This window comes from Rhipicephalus sanguineus, chromosome 2 (genome assembly GCF_013339695.2).
Source record: "Rhipicephalus sanguineus isolate Rsan-2018 chromosome 2, BIME_Rsan_1.4, whole genome shotgun sequence".
NCBI lineage: Eukaryota > Metazoa > Arthropoda > Arachnida > Ixodida > Ixodidae > Rhipicephalus > Rhipicephalus sanguineus.
Window position 1 is genome coordinate 219,826,727 of NC_051177.1, and position 26,369 is coordinate 219,853,095.

A 26,369-nucleotide genomic window follows, 5' to 3' on the forward strand; every position below is an offset into this window, starting at 1 on the left:
AAGCGCCCTACAAGTGCTCCTTCGGGGCGACTGCATCCTGTGCCGCCCCCTAGAACTCCATTCGAGCAAGTTGGGATCGACCTTCTTGGGCCCTTTCCGCGGTCTTCTAATGGAAATCGGTGGATAGTCGTATGCACCGATCATTTAACAAGGTACTGCGAGACAACTGCCATACCATCGGCAACTGCAGCCGATGTGTGTTTATTCATGCTCCGTTTTGTGGTTCTACGACACGGACCTCCTAAAATTGTTATCAGTGATCGTGGGCGACATTTCACTGCAGACGTGGTGGAAGAGATGCTTCGTGTGTGTGCTTCCACGTTTCGGCACTCTACACCATATCAACCCCAAACAAACGGTCTAACGGAACGAACTAACAGGACTCTCACGAACATGCTATCTATGTATGTCTCATCAGACCACAAGAACTGGGACAGCGTTCTACCTTTCATCACTTATGCATTTAACACCGCACAGCATGAAACTACCGGCTACAGTCCGTTCTTTCTTCTCTATGCTCGGCCGCCTCGTCATACCCTCGATACCGTCTTCCCGTTCTTGGACTACCATGATCCCTGTATATCCGAGATCGTCTGCCGTGCAGAAGAAGCCCGACGTCTTGCTTATTTGCGCACTCTGGCTTCGCAAGATCGCTCGAAGGCACGTTTTGACCGTCGACGCCGACGCGTGACGTATAATCGCGGTGACCTAGTGTTGCTGTGGACGCCAACTAGAAAACGCGGGTTGTGCGAAAAAATTCACAGCATATCCACGGAGTGAATGATGATGAGTGGGCGAAGCTGCGGAGGTTCATCGGTAAACCGTGAATCTTCCGTGAATTCTGCCCAGTATATCATCACCGACGTGAGATCGGGCGCGTTTATACTAAAGGTCCGATGAGTTATGACGACTTGCAGCTCACTTTAATTTTACATGTACGCTGTGAATTTTCATTGTTTAGAAAACCATTGCTTTAGAAAACATCTGGCGTCTTTCGTTAAGCAGCTGGCGTCTTTTCGTTTTGCTTTAGAAACATCTGGCGTTCTTTCGTTTTGCTTTTAGAAAACATCTGGCGTCTTTCGTTGGTTTATTTCATCAATCAACGGCGTTTTGAACAAAATTTTTGTTTAATCACGCACAGGAGAAATCTCACCAGGCACTACCTTGGAGGTAAACAATGGCTGATAATGGGAATGAGAGACAGAAGAAGTCGGCTTTTAGCTAACACTTACACTTCTACTAACGTTTCCTACTGGAACATGCCAATGGCTGCTAATGGGGAATGAGAGACAGAAGAATTCGGCTTTTAGTTAACGCGCACGCTGCGAATTTTTTATTGTTCAACAACGCACAGGAAAAATCTCCCACCGGCACCACCTTGGAGGTCAAGATCTGGTACTAGCTTTACGACTGGTTACGCACTACGACTACGACAACTACGAGGGACGAACAGGTGCCGCCTTAAGGAGCTTCGCCCCTAAAACTGCTGGCGCACTATGCGGGACCTTATGTTGTTACAGACCGTCTAAGTAATTTAACTTACCGCGTAGCGCGTCTCCATTCAAATGGCCGACGGTCTGCAAAGACTGAACTTGTCCATGTAGCGCGTTTGAAGCGCTTCGTTCCTCGAGAGACTGTTTGACTCGCCCGGTGGGCTTCGTCTGCGCGGAGGGAAATGTTACTACATACGTGATTTGGGTATGAGCATCTGTGTAGTGGGGAACAGGGTGGTTAGGGTAGAAGAGGACGTTCGGCTAGTGAGAGAGGCCTCCGGTACGCGTCTGGGCAACACCTTCGCGTCGACCGGTACGTCGCAGCTCAATAAAACCTTTCGTAGACGTAACAATATATATATATATATATATATTGTAGAGAAGCATTGGAACGCTCTAATGGGTCGTCCTCTCAAGCGCCTCCTAGTGGGTCACCCTCTTCGCCTATCCTCGGAGAGCACGCCCCTCGTGCTCGTGCTCGTGAGAGTCTGCGAGTCTGCGCTCTGTCGTTGTGCATCGTCGCCGTCAATCTCGCCGTCAATAAACGTCTTAACAAAGTGGTGGAGAGTGCTGTACCGTCACCACAACTTCGGTCTCCATTCGATGCCCCTGGAGCTTCGATCCCGTACCGTGCCATCTACCATGCCGCAAGACGCCGCTCAGCAAACGCCGCCTCCTGCTCCGACCGCTTGTCCCGGTGCCCCCCGCATCCGTGACCCTCCTGTCTTCACCGGCGCGGATGGCACCGACGTGGAGGACTGGCTCACGATTTACGAACGGGTGAGTGTCCCAAATAAATGGGACGAAGCAGGCAAGCTGAGCAACTTGGTTTTCTACCTCGCGGGTGTGGCAGGCATGTGGTACAACAACCATGCATCCGACTTCCCGACGTGGTCCGATTTCAAGACCGCCATCGTCGACGTGTTTGGCCGCCCTGCCGTCCGTAAGCTGCAAGCCGAACAGCGGTTGCGTGAACGGGCACAGCAGGCCGGTGAATCGTTCACGAGCTACATTGAAGACATCCTTGACTTGTGCAAAAAAGCCGACGCGAGCATGCCGGAGTCTGAGAGAATCAGGAATGTTATGAAAGGCATCGACGACGATGCCTTCACCATGCTGCTGGCCAAAAACCCTCGCACAGTGGCAGAGGTCATCACGCTGTGCCAAAGTTACGAGGAGCTGCGCCGGCAGCGCTTGATGACCCGTCGACCGCCATCACGCGATGCTGATCTCGCGGGCTTGTCGGCCATTTCCGACCACTCCACCTTGCTCGCCGAAATCAAGTCGTTCGTGCGTGAGGAAATTGCCCGCCAGATCTCTCTACTGGCTTTCGCTCCACCGCAGCGTGTTGACCAGCCGCCCACTACCCTCCTGCCTCCTCTCCGCCGAGCGATTCAGCAAGAAATCGCAGAGGTCATTCCTGAATACCACCAACCGCCTCCAGTGCATGCGCCACTAAGCTACGCGCAAGCTGTAGCCAGGCCGCCCCCAGCGATTCCTGTGGCTGCACCGCGAAGTTACGCCGAAGCCGTCGTCGGACCCCAGGCCTTCGACGCGCCTGTGCCGCCTACGTACGTCGACGTCGTCCCCAGGCCCCGACTCCTGCCCACAATGCCCTCATATCAGCAGCCGTCTCGTCCGTCCCGTTCTGCGACATGGATGGGACCCGCGAACCGCTGGCGCACTTCCGACAACCGCCCCATCTGCTTCGCGTGCGGTTGCGCCGGTCACGTCGCACGCTACTGCAATCGCATGGAGCCGCCTCGGGTCGCATCAGCCCTCCCCAGCCAATCAAGCCGACCTTATTATGACCAAGCGCCGCCTATGTCACCGACGTCCCGCGCCGCAACATCTACCCGCCGGTCACCGTCTCCACGACGTCGCTCACTGTCGCCCATGCGGCCACGTCCGGTCTCACGTGACCAGGAAAACTAGTCGTCGCAGTCCACGAGGCAAGGGCTGCGACGCTATCGAACTGCGAAAGCCCTCAGCGAAGCCCATCGAACGTGATAGACGTGTTTGTGGACGGTGTTCGCGCATCTGCCCTTATCGACACTGGAGCCGCCGTATCCGTCATGGACGCCAAACTTAGCCGATTACTGCGAAAAGTGACGACGCCACTTTCCGGTCTCTCCCTCCGTACAGCCAGCGCCCAAAGTATTCACCCCACAGCGGTGTGCACCGCCCGCGTCTGTATTCAGGATGCTCTGTACGCCGTCGAATTGATCATAATTCCAGCCTGCTCTCACGACGTCATCCTAGGATGGGATTTTCTCTCCCTCCACGACGCCGTCATTCATTGCGCACCAGCCGAAATAGAGCTCTCACCGTTCCCTGATTGGACGCCGGCAGACAATCCATCGGCTGCGGGCAAGGTACATGTCAAAGACGACACCAAGGTGCCTGCAAACTCGTCAACGGCGGTGTCAGTCTACTGCGCAAGTCTTTCCGACACCGTTGCACTCCTCTCGCCATCTGACCGTGTTTGCACGAGGAAAGGCTTGCTGGTGCCTTTCGCGACCGTGCAAGTCACTCAGGGCAGCACCTCTATTTTTGTTATCAATCCATTCCCGTACAGTGTCATGTTGGTGCAAGGGGAATGTCTCGGTAGCGTGGAACCCCTCGAAGACGCACAAGTTATGGACGAACCAGATGAAATGCACTGCCACAGTTCCAGTACGCTCGGTGCTGTTTCCACGTCTGGTTCATCACCCGCTGATGTATTTGGTTCCTCCATTGCTGACAACCTTACGCCAGTCCAGCGTTCCCAGCTTCTGGGCCTGTTGGAAGAATTTCGCTCTTCTTTCGATGTCGCTCAAACTTCTCTCGGCCGCACGTCCGCCGTTACGCATCGCATCGACACTGGCACCCAGCCGCCACTGCGGCAACGTCCATATCGCGTATCTCCCACAGAACGCCGTGTAATCAACGAGCAAGTCGACGAGATGCTTCGCCGCGATGTTATTCGACCTTCTAACAGCCCCTGGGCGTCTCCTGTCGTTCTTGTGGCGAAGAAGGACGGTTCTGTGCGGTTCTGTGTGGACTACCGACGACTTAACAAGATCACTCGCAAGGACGTGTATCCACTACCGCGAATAGACGACGCAATTGACAGCCTGCAAGGCGCAGAATTCTTTTCATCTCTCGATTTGCGCTCAGGGTACTGGCAAGTACCCATGGCTGATGACGCTCGACCGAAGACCGCCTTTGTCACGCCCGACGGCTTGTACGAATTCAACGTCATGCCGTTTGGGCTGTGTAATGCGCCCGCCACCTTTGAGCGCATGATGGATACCGTTCTGCGCAACCTGAAATGGCACATATGCTTATGCTACCTCGACGACGTCGTTGTTTTCGCTCCGGACTTCTCCACGCATCTTCAACGCCTGCGGCATGTTTTGACGCGTTTGAGCGAGGCCGGTCTGCAACTGAATCTAAAGAAGTGCCGATTTGCAGCACGGGAGCTGACAATACTCGGTTACGTCGTGTCCAAGGACGGTATTCTCCCCGATCCAGCCAAGCTTCGGGCCGTGACCGAGTTCCCCAAACCTACGTCCGTCAAGGAACTGCGCAGTTTCGTAGGACTGTGTTCCTACTTTCGGCGCTTCATTCGAAACTTCGCGACTATCATATCGCCGCTGACGAAGCTCCTCGGAAGTAATGGGCCGCTCAATTCGTGGTCGTCAGAGTGCGACGAAGCTTTCGCGAAGCTCCGTCGTTTGTTGACGTCGCCTCCCATACTACGCCACTACGACCCTACGGCCCCTACAGAGGTACACACGGACGCCAGCGGTGTTGGCCTTGGCGCTGTCCTTGCGCAGCGCAAGCCAGGGTTCCCTGAATATGTCGTGGCATATGCAAGTCGTACGCTTACCAAAGCCGAGACTAATTACACCGTCACCGAAAAGGAATGCCTGGCGATTATCTGGGCCCTTACGAAGTTCCGACCTTATTTGTATGGTCGCCCATTTGATGTCATCACCGACCACCATGCACTATGCTGGCTGTCATCATTGAAGGATCCATCAGGCCGCCTCGCCCGCTGGGCACTTCGCCTACAGGACTACGACATCCGCGTGCTGTACCGCAACGGACGCCAGCATGCTGACGCCGACGCACTCTCGCGCTCCCCCTTGCCTGACGACAATACCCACAGCTCAATGTCTCACAATGCCGTTTCTTCCATCGACATTCACACCATCGCTACCGAACAGCGCAAGGATCAGTGGATCGCTTCACTGATAGACTTGCTCACTGATCCATCGGCAACACCATCCACTCGCGCGTTGCGTCGTCAAGCCCATCATTTCGCCATTCGCGACGACCTCCTTCACCGACGCAATTATAACGCCGACGGCCGCCAGTGGCTACTAGTAATACCCCGCAGTCTCCGTTCTGACATATGCGAATCGTTCCACGCTGATCCGCAGTGTGCTCACTCTGGGGTATCGAAAACATACCACCGCATTCGCCAACGGTACTTTTGGCGAGGGATGTACCGCTACGTGCAGAAGTTCGTTCGCTCCTGCATCGATTGTCAACGCCGCAAAGCTTCAACGCACCAGTCACCAGCAGGTCTACAGCCTTTACCTTGCCCTGACCGGCCGTTTGGGCGCGTTGGCATCGATTTGTATGGGCCACTTCCTCTGACGTCGGCTGGTAACCGCTGGGCCATCGTCGCTGTAGACCACCTCACGCGATACGCCGAAACTGCCGCCCTCCCCGCGGCTACAGCGCGCGATGTAGCCTCCTTCCTGCTCCACCGGTTCATGCTGCGCCACGGTCCACCCCAGGAGCTGCTCAGTGATCGAGGCCGTGTCTTCCTGTCGGAAGTCGTCGAAGCCATCCTCAAAGAGTGCAACGTTGTTCACCGCAAAACTACTGCTTACCACCCGCAGACGAATGGCCTCACCGAACGCTTTAACCGCACGCTCGGCGACATGCTATCGATGTACGTCGCCGCCGATCACACAAATTGGGATTCGATTCTGCCTTTCGTCACCTACGCCTACAATACCGCCCCTCAAAGCACCACTGGTTTCTCACCCTTTTTCTTATTGTACGGCAGGCACCCGTCGCACACAATCGACACCATCCTTCCATACACGCCGGATCGATCGGAGTGTGCGCCTATTTCTGCCACAGCCAGACTTGCTGAGGAGTGTCGCGAGCTAGCCAGGACCTTTACTACGCAGGACCAAGAGCGGCAGAAGAGCATTCGCAGTGCCACCAACACTTCTGCACCCACGTTCCTCCCTGGAGCGCTCGTATGGCTCTCGGTTCCTACCACTGCAACTGGCCTCTCTTCCAAACTACTACCAAAATACGAAGGCCCCTACCGTGTCGTCGAACGCACATCCCCGGTCAACTACCTGATTGAGCCTATTGAACCATCTTCCGACATGCGCCGTCGAGGGCGCGACATTGTCAACGTGGAGCGCCTCAAGCCCTACCATGACCCGCTCATAGTGACCAGCTGTTAGGTCGCCAGGCGGCTCCCTTTTCGTACCCGGGGTAATTGTAGAGAAGCATTGGAACGCTCTAATGGGTCGTCCTCTCAAGCGCCTCCTAGTGGGTCACCCTCTTCGCCTATCCTCGGAGAGCACGCCCCTCGTGCTCGTGCTCGTGAGAGTCTGCGAGTCTGCGCTCTGTCGTTGTGCATCGTCGCCGTCAATCTCGCCGTCAATAAACGTCTTAACAATATATATATATATATATATATATATATATAAATCCACAAAGAAAAATTATTCAGAAAAATGCTTCCGAAGCGCGGAAACGAACCAGGGACTTCTCGCACCGCAGCGCGTGGCGGTAACTACTACGCCACGAAACGCAGATCCTCGGGGTAGCTAACGACGAGCGTTATATACACACCCCATACCGCTGGCCAGATTCAGCGACGGCAGGCGCTTATAAGCGTTTCTTCATTACCAGCGAGATGGCGCGATGTGCGCGCTGGGCGTTGGTCGTTGGGCGCGCTTTGAAGGTCGTCGCCCCGCTCCTACGAACGCCAATGCTCTGCGCCCTACAGGGCGTGGTCGCCTTCGTGCGTTTATCTCAAGGAAAGAAAGGGGGCGGGCAGGGTCTCGTGCTTTCCCCTGGTTGTCCGCGCTGAAGTCACAGAGCGTACGAAGGTCACTTCGCTCGCTGCAGCGGCCGCGTTTGCGAAAGGAGCGCGCTGTTCAAACAGAAAATGCGGCATTTAGTTCGCGCTCGTCCTGTGTGTACCTGCGCGTTCGTTTCGCGCTTCCTGCTTTATGTTTCAGCAGTGCGCTTCAAGTATCGAGCTGTGACGCATGATAGTTCGCGCTCGTCCTGTGTGCGTTCTTTTCATGCGTCCTTCGGGCTCGAGCGACGCGCTGGCAATTTCGACCTGCTTTCCGTTCTTCGCGTTACATTCCAATTTGTTGCTATCGCATTCATTGCTTCGCCGTTGCGGCAAAACTGTGGCTTTTTATTGACAAGAATGCTCTTATATATACCCGAGTGAATAGTAAAACAAGCGGTGAAAAAAGGTGAAAACAGAAGCAAAGATACAAAACAACTAAACATCAACTATCACTGAGCCTGCTACGCCGACTCGCGCATCCCAAAAAAGCAGAGCTCCCTGTCTGACAATGCAACTGATGGCTTGCCTACGCACGTGCTTCTTTCACGCGCCATCTGGGCTGCCTCACAGATTATGCGCTCTTGCTCTTCGTTAATCTTATTCTCGGAGAATGAAATCTTTAGGTTTCATGCTCGGAGCTAGTAAAGAGAGCAAGCTAGTAAAGAGAGCCATCGTACAGTCATGTTTCCAGAACGCATTAGAGAGGTCCTGCCATCACGTTTTGGAGGCTAGTCTCCTGGCACAGTCAAGGCGCCTAGAAAGAGAAGGGTACCCGCGCCCGTTGCTTATTTCTGTGGCAGAGGCAATGCACAGAAAGAGGAAACGTAAGGGCAGTGACGGTAACGAAGAGCGCACCACAGCGGAAAAGCGGGAAAAGTTGGCGGTCCTTCCGTATATGCACTCGGTGTCACATCCCCTAAAGAAAATAGGACAACGCCTCAACGTGAAAGTGGTTTTCAGTGCTCCAGACAAGTTGGCCCAGTTGGCTAACAGAACCTGCCCCGTGAAGAGGGGCGGTAAAAAGTGCGTGGTCAAGCACAGGACGCAGTTTGTCGACTGTGTGCAGGACGTGTTGGACAGGATCCCATTGTCTTGCTCCGCGTGCTACGTGGGCGAGACGGGCAGATGCCTGAACGAGCGCTTACGGGAGCACGCCATTAACGTTCGTTATGGCAAAGATGACTTCCTGGCGCTTCGCGTGAGCACGTGTGGGTGCAGTCCGCAGTTTGAAAGGACCACAGTTCTCGACAAGATTAAAGAAGAGCACGAGCGCATAATCTGTGAGGCAGCCGAGATGGCGCGTGAAAGGAGCACGTTTATATTTATATTTTTTGGTATAATAACATAGATTTAATCAATGTAGATAAGGTAATAGGCCAACATGAAACAAGGAATTTTCTTTCTTTTTTTTTCTTCGAGACTGGTGGCAGACATGTCACCGCCCCGTTATAAAGAGGACGCTCATAGCATCCATCCATCCATCCATGCGTAAGCAGGCCATCAGTTGCATTGTCAGACAGGGAGCTCTGTTTTTTGGGGTGCGCGAGTCGGCGTAGCAGGCTCAGTGATAGTTGATGTTTAGTTGTTTCGTATCTTTGCTTCTGCTTTCACCTTTTTTCACCGCTTGTTTTACTGTTCCCTCGGGTATATATAAGAGCACTCTTGCCAATAAGAATACAGTTGGAAGTCAGCGCTTGTCCCGTATTTTTCCTGTCCGCCGTGTGTCATTTTCGCGTTGTTAACCTTAAGTATGCACAGCCAACTAGTCCAGTCAGCCACTTTATTAAGTAACGACGAAGGTGACAGTGTTGAAGAACCCTATCCTGACGACGCCAATCCGCCTCTTCAGGTAAGTTATCAGTATCTCACTATTTAGCCAACAGCCATCTCCCGACGACGGGCCCCTTGTGTCCAGTGTGCGAAAGTAGAAATTTTCGCACACTGCACACAAGGGGCCCGTTATCGACACTTTCGAAAGCGGGAATTTTCGATCGTCAGTGCGTCTGATAAAAAGATTTGGGTCCATATCAAACACGAACGATGTATCTCAAAGAAAGGGATATCGATTTTAAAGCACCCATAAAAAATGTCGATTAATCTATCAAAACATTCGACCGAAAACAATTAATCGATTAAAGGCTAAAATGGTTAACGATTATTCGATAAAACATTTTAATCGACCATCCCTACGCCGTCCTAGTGCAGAGCACTGATGGACTGGAAAGGGTAATCAGCTATGCTAACCGGTGGCTATTCAAGGCGGAAGCCAACTATTCCACAACAGAAAGGGATTGCCTTTCCATCATCTGGGCTACGTCAGTTTCGCCCCTACATCTACGGGAGGCCATTCAAAGTTGTGAGCGACCACCATGCCTTGTGTTGGCTAGCTAACTTGAGACACCCTTCAGGTAGCCTCGCACGATGGAGTCTGAGACTTCAAGAATTTGACATTACGGTCGTGTACAAGTCCGGACATAAACACTCTGACGCCAACTGCTTATCCCGCGCACCAGTTGATCCACCGCCGTATGGCGACCTCGACGAAGACAGCTTCTCGGGACCCATAGGTACCGACGACATCGCCGAAGAACAGCGAAGAGACCCGGAATTGAGAAGCCTGGCAGACTACTTGGAAGGCAAGACCACCATTGGCGTGATTTTTCTTGCAGAACAACGTCTTCGTAAAGAAGAACTGCTCGCCGGACCGAGCCAACAACCTTGTCGTTGTACCGTCGGCACTGCGACCAGAAATTCTGCAGGCCCTGCACGACGACCCGACGGCTGGCCACCTCGGTTTTTCCCGTACACTCGCGAGGATACAAGAAAAGTACTACTGGCTGCGCCTTACCGCTGACGTCGATCATCACGTGAGGACATGCTGGGACTATCAGCAACGCAAGACATCGCCGACAGGGCCAGCGGGATTTCTTCAGCCAATCCATCCACCTCGTGGACCCTTCTAGCAGATCGAGATGGACTTGCTGGGGCCATTTCCGACGTCTAAGTCCGGCAACAAGTGGATCGTCGTAGCCACGGACTACCTCACCAGCTACGTCATATCCAGGGCCCTGCCTAAAGGAAGTGCCGCCGAGGTAGCCAAGTTCTTCGTTGAGAAGATTGTCCTTCGTTCATGGCGCCCCAGAAGTCGTCATCACCGACAGAGGTACGGCCTTTACTGCTGACCTAACCCGGGCGATCCTAGGATACAGCCAGACAAGCCACCACCGTACTACCGCCTACCACCCACAGACCATTGGCCTCACCGAGCGTCTTGATAAGGCCATCGCCGACATCCTGGCCATGTACGTCGACGTCTAACACAAGACATGGGATGCCATCCTTTCCTACATAACAGTCGATTACAACATGGCAATGCAAGAAACAACGTACATGACGCCGTTCAAGCTAGTTCACGGAATAAGCCCCTCGACGGCGCTCGACGCCGTGCTGCCGACTGTCAGTGACGAGGACAACCTGGAGGTTGCGCTCTACCTTGAGCGCGCCGAAGACGCCCGACAGCTGGGCCACCTGTGCATCAAGAATCAGCAGACGACCGACAGCCGCCGTTACAATCTTCGACGAAGCTTCATGGAATACCAGCCCGGCGACCGTGCATGGGTCTGGACACCGATACGCCGTGGACTCAGCGAAAACCTTCTTCGGCGATACTTCGGCCCATACAAGGCGCTTCGACGTGTTGGCGCTCTGGACTGCGAGGTCAACCAGGACGATAATACGAACTCTCAGCGTCGCCGCATATGGCCTGAAGTCGTCCATATCACGCGCCTTAAACCGTTTTATACGCAACAGAGAACCTGAGGACTGTACTTTTAGATGCGAAGCAGCTTTTGCGCTGGGCTTAGTCCGTAGTTCCATCGGCGACCGTCCGCTTTCTAAAACCTACCACAGCCATCTGTAACATATTCAGCGCGCTCGCGCCAAGGAGAAGTCTTCTTCGTCTTGTTCTTTGACTGCCTTGATGATGATACGTGCAGAGCGCGCACTCGCGCCAGGAAGAAGTCTTCGTCTTGTTCTTCGACCGCCTTGATGATGATACGTGCAGAGCACTTTAGGGGCCCGGGCTGCCGTATGCTGTCCTAGCTAGGCGTAACGCAGACAAAATCACGTGTGCTGGCACGCGCTAGCGCGTTCGGGCCTGTGTAAGGAGCTGGATAAGACGCCGTGGCCTCTCCCCCTTACACTCTCTCAGCAATCACGCAATGGCGTCGGGGAACGAGATTCTGCAGATGCGCGATGAAACCGCGTGGCGTGCTCCAACAACAGTTCGGGACGATTAACAGCAACAGCAAGTACAATGAATTCATGGTGTGCTCCACATGCAAGCACGCGTTAACATCGGGCAAGGTGCCCGTGATGAACGGAACTTTAAGCCGACCCATGCGCTCCTTCGCATCCCCACATGGTTCCCTTTAGTGGGAGATGGTGAAAATTTTTGCTTAATTTATTATGATTCGTTGTGTATGTATATTCTTTCTCTGATATGTTCTGTTTTAACCCTTTGACACGCTATGTACACAATTGTGTACACCACTTGTTCTTGCCTTTTGTAACGACTAGGGGCTAACATAGAGCAAGATACATCGACCTTTGGATGAAATTAACCTCCTGCATAATAAATTTGTCTTCACTGAACTTCATTTTGCAGTGTACTGTTGTATATGATCAGTTTGCTGAAAGCATTACACTGTTCGACAAGTCGTTCGACGTGCCCCTTTCCGCGAGCCACGTCAAGAGCATAATTTTTCTTTGCTCCAAATGGACATACCCCAAAACGAATTTGCACTATATTTCTGGCGTAAGATTTCATTCTATTAATGCAAAAACGGAGCATGAATGACTTCACAATAAATGGATATTTAATTACAATTGAATTAGAATTAATTATTATAACAAACATAAATCAAAGCATTATGGCATTATTTTTGTTGCCGAGGTAGCCAAGTTCGAGTGCCTTGAATTAACGTTGTATCGATTTGACGCATTTGCAGACAGTTCTTGATATGTAGCGTCAGAGAGGGTTAAGCATCGGAACGATGCTTTTTCAGAGGGGGGCAGTGCCACGTGCACTTCTTTTTGCATTTATATGCAACCGATGCGTTACATGTACAGCCACTGCATTTCGCAAACCGCGCCCGAATGTCTGGTAAGCTTCCAGATTATCTTAGAATCGTCTGATAGGCCTGAACGCGCAAACGCGAACAGATGAGTTTGTTATAGAACTAGCGCAGCCACCAGCGATAAGACTCGAACGTTCGATGCCACATGTATAAATGCTGGCGCGCCTAGCCGAGGATCAGTCTTTTGCGGTGGACGCTCTGTTGGTTGCCATCAGTGTATAGTCACGGCTCTTTTTCTTATGTAGCCGCCGTGGTACAGTCCAGCGCGATTTGAAGGTTATCGCGTGAGCGTCGACCAAGAGCTACAACAGCGCCACGTCCCAGATTACTCTTTCGAGGAGAGAAAGGTATCAAGCAAGCTTCCCTCACTCTTTTTGCTGTTCCTTAGGCTACGATCACTCCCGTCTGAGGAAGGCACCTTTTCATTCCTTTTTTACAACGCAGTATGTACTTTGTTCAACTTAGCAAGCCGTTCAGACGAAGCAGTGCCAAGCACCAGCTTTACCATATCTTTCCCAACAATTTTGTTACCGTCCGCGGAGATAAGAACCAACGAAGAATGCACTTGATCGCAACAAATGAAAAGCCTAAAATAGAGAGAAAGGGTGTAGAATTCGTTGTAGGGGCGATTGTTGTAGCATGAAACAGCCAACGAGGGCGAGAGGAATGCGTAATCTACATTTTCCCTCTTCTAAACCACACCGCTAGGCTGTTAGGATCGGCGCCTGCGTCGAAAAGGAAGCGGCGTCCCCTGTTGTTCGAACAAGGCGCCGAAGGGCTGCTTGCCTGCTTACGGCCGTCCAAACACTTGAATTGTCATCCCGAGACGGGAAGCGAGCGTCATGCAGTCCGACATACCAAGGCTCGACGAGTCGACCGGAATGGTTTCCTGGCGCGACTTCTTCCTTGATGAGACAGCGGCGTCAGCGAGGATGACATCCAGTCCCGCTAATTGAGCGGCGGCCCTTTTGCTGCGCCCGGCTGTCCGAGCGTGTGACCTATTGCCCTCGGCTTTCACATGGCAAGGAAGAGTGCCTTGGTGCCACAGGTTCAGAGTGCTGTGGCCACGCCCCAGTCGAGGACGTTGGCCTGGGCGGGTGTGGGCGGCACCCTCATTAGTGCTGTGTGTGACGTGATTGGACCGTGCCAACTTGGAGCAATTCCCCCATCTAGGGATCTGGGGAAAAGAGACCCTTTAAAATGGGCCCCCGCGGGCTCATTCGACACGAAATGATCATGTAGCAGGAAATCGTCGTCATGCAAAAACGAAATCTTCGTCATGTAAGCCGAAATTGTCGTCATGTAGGATAAAATGTTCGTCATGTAAGGACATGCTCGCCATGTAAATAATATACATAAACCACGCTAAGTTTCCTTTCAGTCTCTTCATGCTGCCTCTGCATCTTCCTTCCGAGTATCCGCTACCTGAAAAGGCCGGTCGCAACAACTGGGTGGCAAACGGTGGGAAATGACGAATCGACGAAAGCGACATGGACCGGAGGTCGGCCGAAAGCCATAAAACCTAGAATTCGGCGGGATCGACGCAGCGTACCATGACCGCACGGTATGGGGTGGGTGCCTGGCTTTGCGCTTGAGATGTGTCGAGTCTTTTAGCCTAGAGCTAGCGGTTAAAAGATAGATAAAACTAGCAACTGCCTAGAAATTGTGGGTATCTCAGCACCATAGGTCGGCAAAAAATGTGGAGCTCACTCAGACTCACTCATGAAATATATTTTGCCCTTTGAGCTCACTCGGACTCAGGCTCACCAAAATTGTACTGAACCGGACTCACTCGGACTCAGACTCACTAAAATTTTTCTGAGCCGGACTCACTCGGACTCAAACTCACCAAAATATTACTCAACAGGACTCACTCATACTCAGACTCACGGCTCTATCTGAGTCTGAGTGAGTCGACTCATGAGTCCGTTACCGTATAATTGGCTTTTTCTACCATGGTGTCATTGCTCTTTAACACCAATATCTCGCATAATTGGCACTCTACTTGGCGCCTTTTGATCTCGCACTTTCAAATATGAGTTATGAGTGGTGGCAATCCAGTAAGGACATTCTTATTGAAAGAGGTGACTCACACGAGATATTTTTATCAAGAACTTCCTGTGAAAGAGTTTGCGGGTGAAGGTTAACCTGCCCCGCCCCCTCCCCCTTCTACGTAGCTCACGTCTCTGATTAATAAATATAGAGCTGGTGTACGAACGCTAGTGCTTTGAAGTATGTGCGAGTCAGCGGGAGTATAATCGTGAGCCGACATAAGGGTAATAGTAATACTGAATTTGCGTAGATCAATAGGTCGGCAAAAAAGTGTGGAGCTCACTCAGACTCACTCAACAAATATATTTTGCGCTTAGGGCTCACTCGGACTCAGACTCACCAAAATTTTCTTCTACCGGACTCACTCGGACTCAGATTCACTAAGATTTTTCTTAACCGGACTCACTCGGAATCAAGCTCATCAAAATATTACTCACGCGGACTCACTCAGACTCAGACTCACGGCTCGATCTGAGTCTGAATGAGTCTGAGTCAGTCGACTCATGAGTGAGTTTGCCGACCTATGCTCAGCACAGAGCGGCACTCGGCGAAGATCTAAGCATGCTAGGATAAGCATGGTACCTCAGATTAGTTGGTAGAAGCAGATGAGGGCACGTTGCGGGAGTGTTTTAGGATGTTTGAGAGAGCAGAAGAGTGAACAAGAAATAGGAAAAAGGTAGAGAGAGATGTGGCCGGTTGTGTGGTTAGGCTTTTGGTCTCTGGTGTGGGATTTGCCAGGCTTCAATTTCTCTAGACCAAGAATTGAAACTCTGGTGGGTTTGTGCTGTGTCAGAGCTGAGCCAAAGCAAAGTGGTCGCCATGTACCTGATGAGATTAACGAGAGATAGCCTGTTACAGTTGTGTTGGGAGCTCGACGTACAGGTAGATGACGATACGCCTGCATCAGAACTCCGCGAGATAATAGTCGGAAGCAAAAACAACCAGGAGGATATAGATAACTTCGAGAATCTAATCTTAACAAATCAAGAAAAGCAAGTAGAGCAAGCAAGAATGAATGAGGAACACAGAAAGAGGATGCAAGCGTTAGACGAGGAGTGTGAAAGGTTGGAACGCGAGTGTGAAAGACTGGAATGCCTGATGCGATTGACGAAGGATAGCTTGTTACAGTTGTGTTGGGAGCTCGACATAGAAGTAGACGACGATACGCCTGCATCTAAAATCCGCGAAATATTAGTCGGAAGCAAAAACAACGAGGAGGATATTGATTACTTCTGGAATCTAATCTTAATTGATCAGGAACAGAAAATAGAGGAAGCAAGAAGGGTTGAAGAACACGGGAAAGTGATGCAAGCAATGGACGAGGAGACTGAAAGACTAGAACGCTGCTTAGATCGAAAGCAGCGGAGTGGTCAATCGGTAGAGGTAGCGCACGAGAGGTGCGAGGAACAGCCTAGCGCGGTGCAATTCAGAGCCGTAGAGAAGGCTAGCACACGTGAGAGCAGCGTGTTCATAAGGGAACCGAAGGTATTAGCTGCGGAAGAGTTTCCAGTAGCAGTAAATGATGTTGTAGGCCAGAATGAGCGCGAAGAAGTGCTCTGTCAGTGGACTGTTACAGAAACGGCTAAGACAGTGGTGGAAAATCTGTCACAGTGTCACTAATCCCGTTAATCGGGTTGGCAATCGCCGGGCGGATTCTAAGGGCTGGCGTCACGGCCCTCCGAAAACGCACCACGAAAGCGCGGACAATTTAAAGTTGGTCCTTTGGTGCGCCAGCGAACGCCGGTTGTGGTCCAATGACCGAGTCAGAGCCGAGAGTCGACAACACAAACGAAACGAAATATATTCTCAGTTAAGGCAGTACAAATAACACAATCACGTGCACACTCGGCTGGTACCAGTTACTACTTCACAATATAACTCAGATGGTGTTTACACAACGGGAGCTAAACAAACAGATCACAAGCTACGAATGCAATCGCATGCATTACAACTATTCAATGACAGTTAAAGTCCTGAATAAACAATGGCGTATCCAGTCCGCAATACTTGGACGGTAATCGAATGCTTCTCTTCAAGGAAACACTCACGCCAGCTCCAGCGTTGATCGTCGTAGCTCAACCGTCGTCGTGACTTGTCACGGCTCACACGGTGTCGTCATCGGATTCTTCCAGATCGACGAGCGACTGACCGCACACCATCATAAACACGTCTTCTTTGGCTAACGGAGCCACACTTAGCGTAACTTCACCATCACCGGGCCGACTGACTCGCTCACTCCTTCGCTGACTGTCTCACTCGACCGACTCCTCACTGACTGCACTCCTTCTCCACTCCTGTCTGCACTACCGCCGATTGCACGCTTTTATCCCTTCTCCCCCGGGTTCTAGAAGCGTCGGGATGTTTCTTCTGCGTGCAGTACAGCTAAGCCTGGGGAAAGGGCGAGAGCTTTCTCGTATGGCGCGTTCACACTTGGCCTCGATGGGGGCGAAAGCGGCAAAACTCACCGGAAATTCACTCGCTTCGCCGCCTAAGCGGCCGGAAAACCACGCCGCGAGGCGGACGCGAAAAAATCGGTCCGAGACCGATTTTTCCGCCACGCGAAAGCGGATCGCCTTTCCGCTTCACGGGAAGCCGTACTTTGGCTGCGCTAGCTCAAATCACGTGACGTAAACAACAGACCGCAAATTCAACATGGCGGCCAAGGCGTCGGCGGTGGCTCACATCGGCGCATTTGCAAACTACCCGTCCAGCACGACAAGACTCACAGCCTCGACAAGGACGCGTTCCTCGAGAACCTGGTTTGGATTACGATTGACAAGAACACTGGAAGTAGAAAAAGGTGTAGCAGTAGCGAGTCGGCGTGCCCCAACGTCTCTCGCTTCTTGCAAAGCCGGGTGAATCCGCCGCCGCAGCCACTGCTGCCGTGTCCGCTTATGTAGTTTCTGCTGGTGTATCTCCCGAAACGGCGGTTTGAAAAGGTGAAAGCTATTTATTTTCCGTGTTTTGCATGCTCAATTTGAATTCGGTACGAAATTAAATGCTCAGGAAACGGGGAAAAGAGAATGAATTCTCGAAGTTGCGAAGGCGGCGGCGGCGGCGGCGACAGCATGCTGGAGAGGCAGAACAAATGTGAACATTTCCGACGCGCGCGAAAACGGTTTTCCGGCCGCTCTGGCGCTTTCGCTTTCTCTTCGCTTCTCAAGTGTGAATGCGCCTGTAGGTTCGAATCGCGGCGGCATCGCTCGCGGATGCGTCCCCCCCTCCTTCTAGAAACATCCAGGATTTGCCGGGCGTTTGATCGCGTCGTCTGCGCCTGGCTCGATTGGGTGAGGAGGATGCGGCGCGCCGGCGTCTTTTGATGCTTGTTTTTTCGTCTTTTCGCGCTTCTTGGCGAGCGGTTCGCGCCGTTCTGTCTCGTAGCAGTTTGAAAGCGGCTAATTTGTGACACACAGACACCAAGTGAGTGTGTCGCGGTGGTGGATATAGCATGCGGTGTCCGAGGAGATTTCGACCAGCTAGCCAAGAACACCAGAGAAAGGTTAGCAGAGTGTACTAAAGTACAGTGTAGAGAAGACAGGGTAGTTGTGAGCTCCCAGGCATGCGAGGTAGGCTCAAGAGAGAGTACCGCAACGGTAGATCCTGGATGCGGTGTCCAAGGATGTGTCGATCTGCTAGGCAAGAATGCCAGAGTAAGGTCAGGAGGTGATGCCAAAGTAGAGAGTAGAGAGTACAATGGAGTTGTGGACGGCTCCCAGGCATGCGATCTACGTTGTTCGTAAGAAAACAGCTGCATTGTTCCTAAGCGCGTTAGGCTGTCCGCCAGTCCGGAGAGTGAAAGAAACGATGGCTTGCCAGGAAATTATTTAGACTGCGCGGGTGAGACAGCTAACGTGAGCTGCGAGAGGGTTGAGGAGCAGGAGATGCGACCGGGAGCCTCAAAAATGAGCCCCAAGAAGCGGCGTAGACGAGAGACATCGTAGAGCCAGCGGCCGTGGTAGAGCCATGAGTGAGACGAACAGCACGGCGAATTTGAAGTGTAGAGCGCGCGCAGGAGGAACCGAGAGCTACAACATCTGGTTAGGAACTGTTTATTGTTTCCCAAAAGCGCGAGCAGGCGCGCGGGGCGATGCGAAAGGGAAAGAGGAGAAATAGGAGAGAAGGAGCGCGGTTCGAGTTGTCCCTTCTTCCCCGCGCCGGCCGACCGGCGGCGGCGGCTTAGCAAGAGAGTTTTTATTTTGTGTACTTGCGATGCCGCAGGCGCCGGTTTCGGGGCGCGACGTAAGAGGATGCGCTACAGAGCTCCCCCCAAGTGAGGAGGCCACTGCGACGAACGATTACAATTGCCGCGGTCAAAGCGGGCCCCAGTGAACCCTGAGCGCAGGACGGGATGCGGCTGAGTGACAAAGGGACAGAGGGGAACAGGGCCCAGTGGGGCAAGACGCCGAAACAGAAGAGACCGCGTTTTCACTGTACGCTGGCTTCAGCCGCTCGAGTGCTATAGTCTCACGCGATCCATTCATGTCCACGACAAAGTTCGAGGGGAGGCGCTCCAGCACGGGGAAGGGTCCGAGGTAATGAGGCTGCAGCGAAGCACGCACAGGCCCGTACCGCACAAACACGTGTGATGCTCTTTCCAAGTCTGGCATGATGTAAGCTGCCCGGGCTGAGTTAGGACGCGTCGGCTGCGGTCGAAGATTGCGGAAAGCTGTGCGAAGCAGGCTCACATATTCGCTGGCTGTAGGAGCGCTTGGGGTTGCTGTGGCATCGAAAAAATCACAGCATATCCACGGAGTGAATGATGATGAGTGGGCGAAGCTGCGGAGGTTCATCGGTAAACCGTGAATCTTTCGTGAATTCTGCCCAGTACATCATCACCGACGTGAGATCGGGCGCGTTTATACTAAAGGTTCGATCAGTTATGACGAGTTGCAGCTCACTTTAATTTTACATGTACGCTGTGAATTTTCATTGTTTAGAAAACCATTGCTTTAGAAAACATCTGGCGTCTTTCATTAAGCAGCTGGCGTCTTTTCGCTTTGCTTTAGAAACATCTGGCGTTCTTTCGTTTTGCTTTTACAAAACATCTGGCGTCTTTCGTTGGTTTATTTCATCAATCAACGGCGTTTTGAACAAAATTTTTATTGTTTAATCACGCACAGGAGAAATCTCACCAGGCACTACCTTGGAGGTAAACAATGGCTGCTAATCGGAATGAGAGACAGAAGAAGTCGGCTTTTAGCTAACACTTACACTTCTACTTCTACTAACGTTTCCTACTGGAACATGCCAATGGCTGCTAATGGGGAATGAGAGACAGAAGAATTCAGCTTTTAGTTAACGCGCACGCTGCGAATTTTTTATTGTTCAACAACGCACAGGAAAAATCTCCCACCGGCACCACCTTGGAGGTCAAAGCGTAAGACTGGTTACGCACTACGACTACTACGACTACGACTACGAGGGACGAACGGGTGCCGCCTTAAGGAGCTTCGCCCCTAAAAGTCGCCGGGGAGGCGTAGTGTGGTGCCATAAACAAGCTCTGCTGTGGCTCCCGACAGCTCTTCTTTGTATGCGGATCGGATGCCCAGAAGAGTGAGGGGAAGTGTCTCGGCCCATTTGTTTCGGGACCTGTGCGCTGTCAATGCCGCTTTGAGGTGCCGATGAAAGCGTTCGACGAGGCCGTTTGTTTGGGGGTGGTAAGCAGCTGTTCTCAAACGGGCCGTTCCGAGGAGCTTTAGAAGTTCTGCGAAGAGCGATGACTCAAACTGACGGCCACTGTCAGTGAGTATTGTTGTCGGGCAGCCAAACCGTGCAACCCAAGTGGAGACGAACGCTTCGGCGACTGTGGCTGCTGTAATGTCAGCAAGTGGCGTTGCCTCGGGCCACCGGGTGAAGCGGTCAAAGCATGTCAACAAATACGGTGGCCTTGACAAAGTGGAAGCGGTCCGACAATGTCAACGTGCACCACCGCGAACCGTTCATCAGGTTGCAGGAAGCCGCGTGGTGGCGGTACCGGGTAGCGGTGAACTTTAGCACGCTGGCAAGGTGCACACGCGCGCACCCAATCGCGAACGTCCGCGTTCATGCGAGGCCAGACGAATCGAGCCGCGATGAGCTTTTGCGTTGCTCGAATTCCAGGGTGGGCGAGATTGTGCAATGAGTTGAAGGCTTGCTTGCGAAAGGCGACGGGCAGAAATGGCCGTGGTGTGCCTCCTGAGGTGGAGGTATCACAAACAATGGGTACACTCTGGAAGGTCACTGGCTCCAGTTGCAGAGAGGTCGTCGCGTTGCGCAGATATGTCAAGTCCGGACAGCTCTCTTGCGCTGTTGCGAGCTCTCGGAGGTTGAATGGAAACGAGGCTGTCGAGCTGTTCGAACGACTGCGCGTGACGGCGTCCACGCGGCTGAGAGCGTCCGCCGGGGCGTTATCACAGCCGCTAATGTGTCGAATGTCCGTCGTAAACTCCGATATGAAGGAAAGCTGGCGTACCTCGCGTGGAGTGTATATGGACTCGGAACGACCGATGGAGTAGGTCAGGGGCTTGTGATCGGTGTAGATGGTGAACGATCGGCCTTCCAGCAGGTGGCGGAAATGGCGCACGGACAGGTACATGGCGAGGAGTTCGCGGCCGAACACACTGTAGCGGGTTTGGGCGGGGTTCATGCGTCTAGAGAAGAAGGCAAGAGGTTGCCAGTCTCCATCAACTTCTTGTTGAATAACCGCTCCCACCGCCGAGCTGGATGCGTCGGTCATGAGCGCCAATGGAGAGTCCGGATTTGGGTGAACGAGGAGGGTGGCTTCGGCCAAGGCACGCTTAATTGAAAGAAAGGCGTCCTCCGCGGCACTGTCCCATGCTAGTGGTGTGGCAGACTGCTGTTTGCCGCAAAGCAAACGATCGAGCGGTTCCAGTAGCGCGGTACAGTTTCTTACGAAGCGTCGGTAAAAATTCACCAGACCAAGAAACTGGCGGAGCTTGGTAAGCGATGTCGGCTTGGGAAACTCTAAGATTGCATTCACTTTGTCGGGAAGTGGGCGGATGCCGTTGGTGTCCACATAATGGCCGAGGAATGAGAGAGCGTGCACTCCGAATTCACTCTTCCCGCTGTTGATGACGATTCCGTTGGCTACCAGCCTCTCAAAGAGAAGCCGGAGGTGTTGCACATGCTCTTCGAAGGACGAGCTTGCTACAAGCAAATCGTCGACGTAGGCGAACACGAACGGTAGTCCGCGTGTCACTGTGTCAATGAAGCGCTGCGAAGTTTGTGCAGCATTTCGAAGTCCGAATGGCATACGCAGAAATTCGAAAAGGCCGAATGGTGTCGTTATGGCTGTTTTGGGGATGTCTTCTTCAGCCACGGAGATTTGGTGGTATGCACGAACAAGACCGATTTTGGAAAATATTGTGGCACCGTGCAGAGCAGAGGTGAAATCTTGGATGTTGGGCAGTAGGTACCGGTCAGGGACGGTCTTGGTGTTCAGGAGCCGGTAGTCTCCGCATGGTCTCCAGTCACCTGACTTTTTAGGGACCAGGTGGAGGGGGGATGCCCAACTGCTGGATGACGGTCGAATTATGCCAAGTTCCAACATGTGCTCGAACTCAGCACGGGCCACTTTGAGCTTGTCGGGGGCAAGGCGCCGTGGACGGCAGAAAACAGGTGGGCCGGATGTTATTATATGGTGCTGAATGTCGTGAGCAACAGGTTGAGTCCAATCTGGTGGGGAGGTCAGGGATGGGAATTCATTTATCAAGGCGGCGAACGTTTCTGAGGCTACTGCAGCGCAGGAAGGTGCCACATCAGTAGTTGCGCCCGCAGCGATGCCTTGGACAGACAGGCTCGTGGCTGAGTCCAGGAGACGTTTGTGCCTGAGGTCGACGAGGAGCCCATGCTTGGCAAGAAAATCGGCCCCTATTATTGCGGACCCGACGTCGGCGACTAAAAACACCCAACGGAACAGTCTGCGAAGCCCCAGGTTCAGCCTGAGGGAACGTTGCGCGTACCGCAGGAATGCGAGTGCCATTTACAGCTTGAAGGTATAAAATGGCAGGCAAAGTACGTTCTGACCATGCTGCAGGAAGGACGCTGACCTGGGCTCCGGTGTCGATGAGAAATTTCTGTCCTGTGGTGTGATCGGCGACGTGGAAGAGGCGACATTCCTCGAGGCCCTGACCGCTTGTCGCCGCTAGTGGTCGGCCGGCGGGTTTCCCGTCCAAGCGCATGGGAACAGGCAGTGGCGGGCTTCGGCTCCAAAACGGCGATGGTAGTAGCACAAGCTTGGGCCTGTAGACTCACTCCGATCACGTTCCCCGGCACGGTGGGGGGTTGAGGATCGGCCACGTTGTCGCGAACGGCGTGGAGCATAGTCTTGTCGCGTGGCTACCACGATTATTTCTTCGAGCCTGTCACAGAGGTGGTCGATGTGGGAAGGCGAGGTGGTAGCGGTTGTCAAATTAGAAGCAGCACATGACGACGGGGGTCGTGTAGAAGGAGTGCTGACGGCAGCGACTTGCAAGTGCTGCGTCGCCACTTCCATGACTTTGTCGGCGAGTGCGGCGAGTGACGGTAAATCCATAGTGGAAGCGATGACCAGCACCATTTGCACGTTGGACGGCAAGCGTTGGAGAAACAGCTCGCGTAGCACAGCATTGTCCATTGCGTGGGCGCGCGAACCGAGGAGTTGCACCATCTGACGAAGCAGCTGCATGGGCCTCCGGTCGCCGAGCTCCGCAGTTGAGAGCAACTGTTGAATTCGTCTCCGTTCCGATGCAGCGGTTCTGTCGAGCAGCGCTGCCTTGAGTTCGTCGTAGGGAGCTGCCGGGAGGTTCGTCCTGAAGGAAACCAGTATGTCGGAGACCTCTTCTGCTGCAGCAGGCGGCAGTGCACTGACGACGTGGTGGAATTTTTGCAGCTGCGATGTTATACGGCTGATGTGGAACTGCGATTCCACCTGCAGGAACCAGACGGTTGGGTTGCGCTCCCAGTATTGTGGCAGGCGTAGGGATACCGCAGAGACTGCGTCACCGGGGGCATCTGCAGTGTGGGAATTCCGGCCGATGTTAGGGGTATCTGCCTGATCTTGTGGCATGGTGGTTCCTAGTGTCAGTTGTGCGTCCGGCTCTGCGAGGGACATGACTCTAACTTGAATTAAAGGCGTGTATGCAACAGGGTCACCAAATTGTAGAGCGCGCGCAGGAGGAACCGAGAGCTGCAACATCTGGTTAGGAACTGTTTATTGTTTCCCAAAAGCGCGAGCAGGCGCGCGGGGCGATGCGAAAGGGAAAGAGGAGAAATAGGAGAGAAGGAGCGCGGTTCGAGTTGTTCCCTCTTCCCCGCGCCGCCCGACCGGCGGCGGCGGCTTAGCAAGACAGTTTTTATTTTGTGTCCTTGCGATGCCGCAGGCCCCGGTTTCGGGGCGCAACGTAAGAGGATGCGCTACAGAAGAAAGGCTCTGAACATTTGAGAGCAGTAAGCAGAGCGAAGCGTTTGTCATCGGCGTCAAAGCTTTGCATGCGTCCGAACCGCCAGACGAAACGAAAAAGATAAGTGCATTGTGCGTAAATGCAGCCAGAGGGAAGGGGTCAGTTCTTCCGTCGTTCTATCCACGGCGCGTTTGATGGGGCGCAGGAGCGCAGGGTCCATGGTTCCCAAGAAGTAGCCGAACGAGGGGAAGAATGCAGGCCTCCAGCAAAGAGCTTGGAGGGGTTCAGAGGCGAAGCGAATTGGTTTCACCATTGTTGTAGTCCACGTTTGACAAGAAAGGCCCGCAGGGCGACCGCCGCGGGTACGTCTCAAAAGTGAAAGGCAGCGGCAAGCTTTGGAGAGAATGGCACTACCAGATTTCTTTCCTTTTGAATTTTTGTTTTGATTGTGTATTTTGGTTTTGGAATAGCTTTCTTTTGGTTTCTCGGCTACTAGATATTGTTAAGTAACTACTATTGTTTATTTCTTAAGCGTTGCATGTGATTTCTTTTAAGGATAAGCTTTGTGTGGTTGCAGAACGACATGCATCGGAGCGGGTGTTAGGGTGTGTCCTACGAGTAGGTTATTAAGAACGACGTTAGGAGTGTTTGAAGAGCGGCCGTGGCATTTGATTTCGAGTGCGCGTGAGGAAGCAAGAATATTCTTTGCGAGTTTTTTTCAGGGTTCATGCGAAAGCTTTTCTTGTTTGTTTATTGTTTTGTTCGCATGCGCTCTTGTGTAGACGTCAGTAGCGGGAGTTAGTGCATTAGTTTATGTGTTTGTTTGTAAGAATTGTGACCGCAAAGTACAGTTAGTAGTACATCGGCGCAGTATCACAGTGCGTGCAATTGCGAACGTGAGGTGTTCAGGGTGTCGGAATGGAACGAAAACCAAAAACGAAAAACGAAAAGAACGGTATTTTTGACCGGAACGAAAACGTAACCAAAACTTTGTATATTATTCCGTTTCGGAGTGAAACCGAAATTTTTTCAATCGTTTTTTGGTTCACGAGAAAGCTTCGCAATCCGGAAAAACTGAGCTCGTGCAATGTGAGCATATCCCAGGGTACAGTATTAGCGCGTACCTCAGGCAGGAATTCCAAAGCAAAGATATGTTGAAATTGTGCGAAAAACGAAAACAGTGGCCACCAGAGATAATTATATTAACGCAAGTGGACTTTTGCGCGCCTTTCACGCAGGCCAAAGTGGAGAGGGCATTGTCGGCGCTGAAGTTTGTTACAGCGAAAGCTGTTATGAGATCACAACAGCTGATTTTGGCGCCATAGTTGTCCGCCGCCGCCGGTGTCCGTGACCGCTGTCGCGTGAAATAAGAAAAAATGATTGATATACAAATTTTTAGGATCGGATGGGACTTTAGCCCGCGCCCTCTGCGTGGCAGTCGGGCCTTCCACCACAGTACCACACTGGTGCTTGTAACTCCTTCGCAAAAATACTCGGTACAGGCGTCATGTCGGGCAAGGAATCGTGTTAACATACGTAATATAGCGTGGCAGAAGAATAAAATAACAACCGGTCATCACACCAGGCCCGTAGCCACGGATTTCTTTCGGGGGGGAGGGGGGGCACTTACCTTGACTTTTTTGAGAAAAACACCTATATTTATTATTTATTTTTGGTAAAAACCACGTACCGTGGCAATCGATGCTATGCGAAGCATGCGCCAGATGGTGACTGTGGCGTAATTTTTCATATTGAGCGAAACGTTACGGAATGACGCTAGCGAAATATGGAAGTGGTATACGCACACTCATCTGTTGAAGAGTCGCATATGTATTATATCACCAGTTGTTTACAGTTGCGTAACGATGGCACATGGGTGTTACCAACACTAGACGCGGTAAGCTGATATGTAGTGCTTATATTCTTCAATACCGGATAGCGCGAATCCGAACATGACAAAGAAGGAACACAGATGCACAGGACAGGCGCTACTCGGAACTAAGGTTCATTCAGGAAAGCTTCCCTAGATAAATACACGGCCGAGTGGCACGCGCAGGCGCTCTGCTCGTACGTTACAGTCACAGTTACAGTTGTTATGCTTATATTTTTCCTTTATGGACGGAGAACGCACGCACGTTTCACGAACCCGTGTGTTTGTGTATAGAAGGGGTTCTTGACTGTTCTTGAACAAGGT

At 52.4% G+C, this 26,369-nt stretch overlaps 1 protein-coding gene across 1 annotated transcript; it reads right to left on the minus strand.

Moving 5' to 3' along the window:
- Positions 1 to 22,938: 22,938 nt before the first annotated feature.
- On the minus strand, positions 22,939 to 23,886 carry LOC119382242 (uncharacterized). Its single transcript, XM_037649954.1, has one exon. It carries the CDS (start codon positions 23,884 to 23,886, stop codon positions 22,939 to 22,941), a length of 948 nt encoding a protein of 315 aa, XP_037505882.1.
- Between the last annotated feature and the right edge of the window lie 2,483 nt (positions 23,887 to 26,369).